Raw genomic sequence first — 3,962 nt, 5'->3', positions numbered from 1 at the left:
AGAACATTCATTTGAAAATATGTTCTTTACAATAAAATGTAGAAACTCAAAGAAACTTCCAAAGCAACACAGAGCATGCCCCTTTCATCCATTAATTTTAATAATATAAATATTATATATGTAAAGTTCAAATGTTATTGTAAGATTGAAGCTGGCAAGGGGAAAAAATGTGAGATGAAACCAAGCCAGAGCGATGCTGGTAATTGGGAGGGTGGCGGAGAGTTCAATGGCCTGTCTGGCCTTCCCCTCTTTAGCTGTTGCTTCCTCAGGACTACTGGGAAATGTAGTGTCATTAACAGAAATGCTAATGTTTTTTTTTCGTTTGGAATAAATTAGAATGGTAGAATGGTATTAAAATGAAGAATCAAAATAATTTAATCAGAATTTAACAGTAAGCTTTGCTGATTCAGTGTTAAATTCTGACACGATCGAGGCCTGCTATTTTCTAATGGAACTTCATATCCCAGATTGCTTTTCGTGTTATGCGCATGCCCCGTGATGTCGGACGTGTAGGGGGCGAGACGATGAAAAATGTGATGTGGGAGGCTAGTATGTGGCGGTGAAATTTGACATTATCACCATGAATTATTTTCTGTTATTGTAAACTCGTCAACCTAGTCTTTTCTGAAGTCGGACCGAGCAGCTCTGTGAGACACACGGAGACAACAGGGTGTGTGAGAGGCTTTTTCAGCTGTTTTTACAGCGGAGCAGGGACTCCCTGGTAACCGTTAGTTTTTTTTTTTCCCCCACTCAACCAGAATGCCGCGAGACAACAAAACTGCCCTGATCCAGAAAATAGCGAAGCAGGCCTTTATCACGTTTAAAGACTGCAGGTCTGCGAACAACGGGGACGGAAGCGTCGTTACGGACAAGTTCAGTGAACTGATCTCCTTAGTGACCTCCGTCCGGGCCAAGGACCTGAAAATTATTCCGCCGAAAAACAAACCGAGCTCCGGCGCAGCTGCACCTCGGAGCCCCCCAGTCACCTACATGCATATCTGCGAGACGGAGGTGTTCAGCATGGGGGTGTTCCTGCTGAAGGCCGGGACCTCCATCCCGCTCCACGACCACCCAGGAATGAACGGGATGCTCAAGGTCTCATTGTCTGCCAGTCTATCCTGAGCTCTTTTTCTCCCACCTGAGTTAAATGTATCTTATGCTGCTGTGAGAACAAAATGACCCTGTTTTGAAATACACTGCTAAGGTTATTGTACCTTAATGCCTAAACTTTATCTGTGGATACAGCAAATCCACCGAAACTACCTTTACCACCTGTTGTCCTTTACAATACAAGAGCCACAGAGCATAATTATTTTTATTTAAAAGTACTTCATTAATTTCATCAATTGTAGTAGCCAATTTAGCCAAACTGTTGTGATAGTCATTAAAATGAACTGAAATATGTTTGGGTTGCAGCTGGTCGACCACATTTTTTGCACCAAATAGAAATTTCATTCGAAAATACTTAATTGTGCTTTTATAAGATTTATACATTGTTTGACTATTTTTTATTAGTTTTTATTGAAGGATTAGAAATCTCCTTTGTAGATATATAGAACCTAGATGCTTCACTTGCTCTCTAAAAGTGACTATTCCTGTATCCTAATTTATTAATATTTTTTATTATCTGTTATGAATAATTAGAAACTGTTAATGGTGATTAATGTTGGAGATTATTTGAGAGTGGCTGAGTATGTCAGGCAAAAAAACCCAAGTTAGCTATTTTGTGTCCAACCAGAACAACCAGCAAAGATTCACAGAAGGTTAGCGCATTTATGAGGAATTATGTTGTTCCTTTTTCTGTAATAGTTTATAGCAATCTGTCTGACAAAAATACATGTGGAGTTTATGTGTTAGGTGAGGTTTCGGCATACATGTTGGACAAAAATTATATCATAGACATTATTGTTGTTTTTTTTTTTTTTAAACTCCCCAGATGGGCTCCTCCTGTTGGTTTCTTTAATTCATTCATTTACAATAACAGATACACCGTCTCAGTCTCATATATGTGTTTTACAGCACAGACTTTGAGTTAAAGTATTTCTTATGTAATACTTTATCTCAAAGGTATTTGAAATGATGATTGTAGGGATGCACCGATATGAAAATTTGGACTGATATTAATATTGCTGTTATGGGCGATAACTGATATCATATATAATTCACTTCCCATTTCACACCTCGATTAAAAACGACCACACAGCTGACCTCACCATCACATGACCAACCTCTTTACCTCCAGAAACAAGCAGCAACAAGATGGAAATAAATATTGGTTGTTAAAATCAACCTAGTTTTATTTATAGAACTGATAGCGATGCTTGTAGCGATATCACTATCGTTCATCCCTTGTTGACTGACTTGTTTTTACTTTATGTTTGAAACATGTTAGCAGCACTAGTTTTTAGATTCCATCATAGTTTTCTGTCACCTTACAGATGTTCTGATTTTCAGCTTATGTGTTGTTGGACAGGAGGGTCACATGACTGCAGTCGGGTTCTCTGAAGCATGTCAGTCAGAATTACTGTGATCTGAACCCCAGGCTGATACCTGGGATCAGACTGGAACTTCCCTGTTTTTGCATCATATTAACAACTTCAGTCATGGACTCTAAAAGAAATGATGTTCTTTGCTGCGCTGAAAGGTAGACTCAAAGGACGAATTGGAAATAGAAGTGTTTACCATCAATCCTGACAGTTTTCTGTCATCTGCACAGGTCCTGTATGGAAAGGTGAACGTCAGGTGTTTGGACAAGCTGGAGAACAGTCTTCCTGTCCCGCCTCGTCTGGAGCCGGCCCTGGCTCCGCTGCAGACGGCGGTGGTGTGGCGCTCCGTGCTCCGCTCCATGGCTGAATACTCTGAGACCAGCGGGCCGTGCCTCCTCACCCCCGTGCGGGATAACCTCCACCAGATCGATGCGGTGGATGGGCCGGCTGCTTTTCTGGACATCCTGGCTCCTCCCTACAACCCCGACGACGGCCGGGACTGTCACTATTACAGAGTCCTGCGGAGCGAGGCCGAGCCGGCGACGGGTGCAAAGGTCAACCAGGAGCAGCTGGGAGACAAGAAGGAGAATGAGGGGTGGCTCCTTGAAATCCCCCAGCCAGAGGACTTCTGGTGTGGGGGGGAACCTTACCCAGGCCCTGTGGTCTCCATCTGAGTCACACCCCTCCTACTGGAACAACACCCAGACGTCCACTCATCCATCCACCAGGAATTCTGACTTTCTGCACCCGTTTCAGGTAATCCACCTATGGGGTGAGAATCAGCCGGAACGCTCTGCTCCTGAACTCTACAGGAAGAGGTCTGGAAGGTGGCCAGGAAGGGACATTCCTAATCTGATATTATATTTCTTTGAATCGTATATTACCTTGTACACAGATGAATGTCATTTGCCAAACAATGTGTGAATAATGCGTTATGGTTAGAAACGTGGCAGCTTTTCCCATGAAGTCTCTGCTGCAGAGGACATCCGCATCGTGACGTCTTAATGCCAAAGCTTGCTCCTGCCTTATTGTGAATATTTGTATACTTAGCAATGGTACTATTTTTATTGAACACTTTTAGTCCTTCTTCCCAAGTGCCCACACTACATTCTATAAAGCCTTAAACTTGTTTATATATCAATGTTTCCTAATAGTTCTGGTTTATTTGATAAAACAGAAAGCTGCTTCTTTGTGGTGTTTTGATGTATTATATTGTCACTTGATTTATTGTGACTGAATCCAGACGGAGACTGTAGAGCACACCATGTTAAAGGCCTACTGAAGTGATAGAAATGACATAAAACGCTGTTTTGACTCACTATCATTCCTATCATGCTACTATATGTTACCTAACCTTGTAGTGTGCCTTTTTCTGAGTCTACACAGGTCTGTAAATCTGCCATGATTATTGTTTTCCTGTTGAGTGTAAATGGAGTAATAAATATGAGGATCCTCATGAATAATCCTCAGCCTTTA

The 3,962-nt window shown here is 41.8% G+C and overlaps 1 protein-coding gene across 2 annotated transcripts; it reads left to right on the top strand.

The window, feature by feature from the left end:
• The first annotated feature begins 508 nt into the window (after positions 1–508).
• LOC102235164 (2-aminoethanethiol dioxygenase) lies at positions 509–3,962 on the top strand. Of its 2 annotated transcripts, XM_023340429.1 has the most exons (3): positions 509–670; positions 759–1,095; positions 2,717–3,962. In XM_023340429.1, the coding sequence occupies exons 2-3, from the start codon at positions 760–762 to the stop codon at positions 3,158–3,160; spliced, it is 780 nt and encodes a 259-aa protein (XP_023196197.1). In that variant the 5' UTR covers positions 509–670; position 759; the 3' UTR covers positions 3,161–3,962. The 2 variants fall into 2 exon arrangements, with proteins under 2 accessions (XP_023196197.1, XP_005810515.1); XM_005810458.2 differs by having other exon boundaries at positions 509–1,095.

This window comes from Xiphophorus maculatus, chromosome 10 (assembly GCF_002775205.1).
Source record: "Xiphophorus maculatus strain JP 163 A chromosome 10, X_maculatus-5.0-male, whole genome shotgun sequence".
NCBI lineage: Eukaryota > Metazoa > Chordata > Actinopteri > Cyprinodontiformes > Poeciliidae > Xiphophorus > Xiphophorus maculatus.
The sequence above is the reverse complement of the archived record's forward strand: the minus strand, read 5'-3'. Positions and strand labels throughout refer to the sequence as shown.

Coding starts and splice junctions, on each gene's coding strand:
- LOC102235164 (XM_023340429.1), top strand. CDS start 760: ATGCCGCGAGACAACAAAACTGCCCTGATCCAGAAAATAGCGAAGCAG. Junction 1,096..2,716: donor GAATGAACGGGATGCTCAAG/GTCTCATTGTCT, acceptor TCATCTGCACAG/GTCCTGTATGGAAAGGTGAA.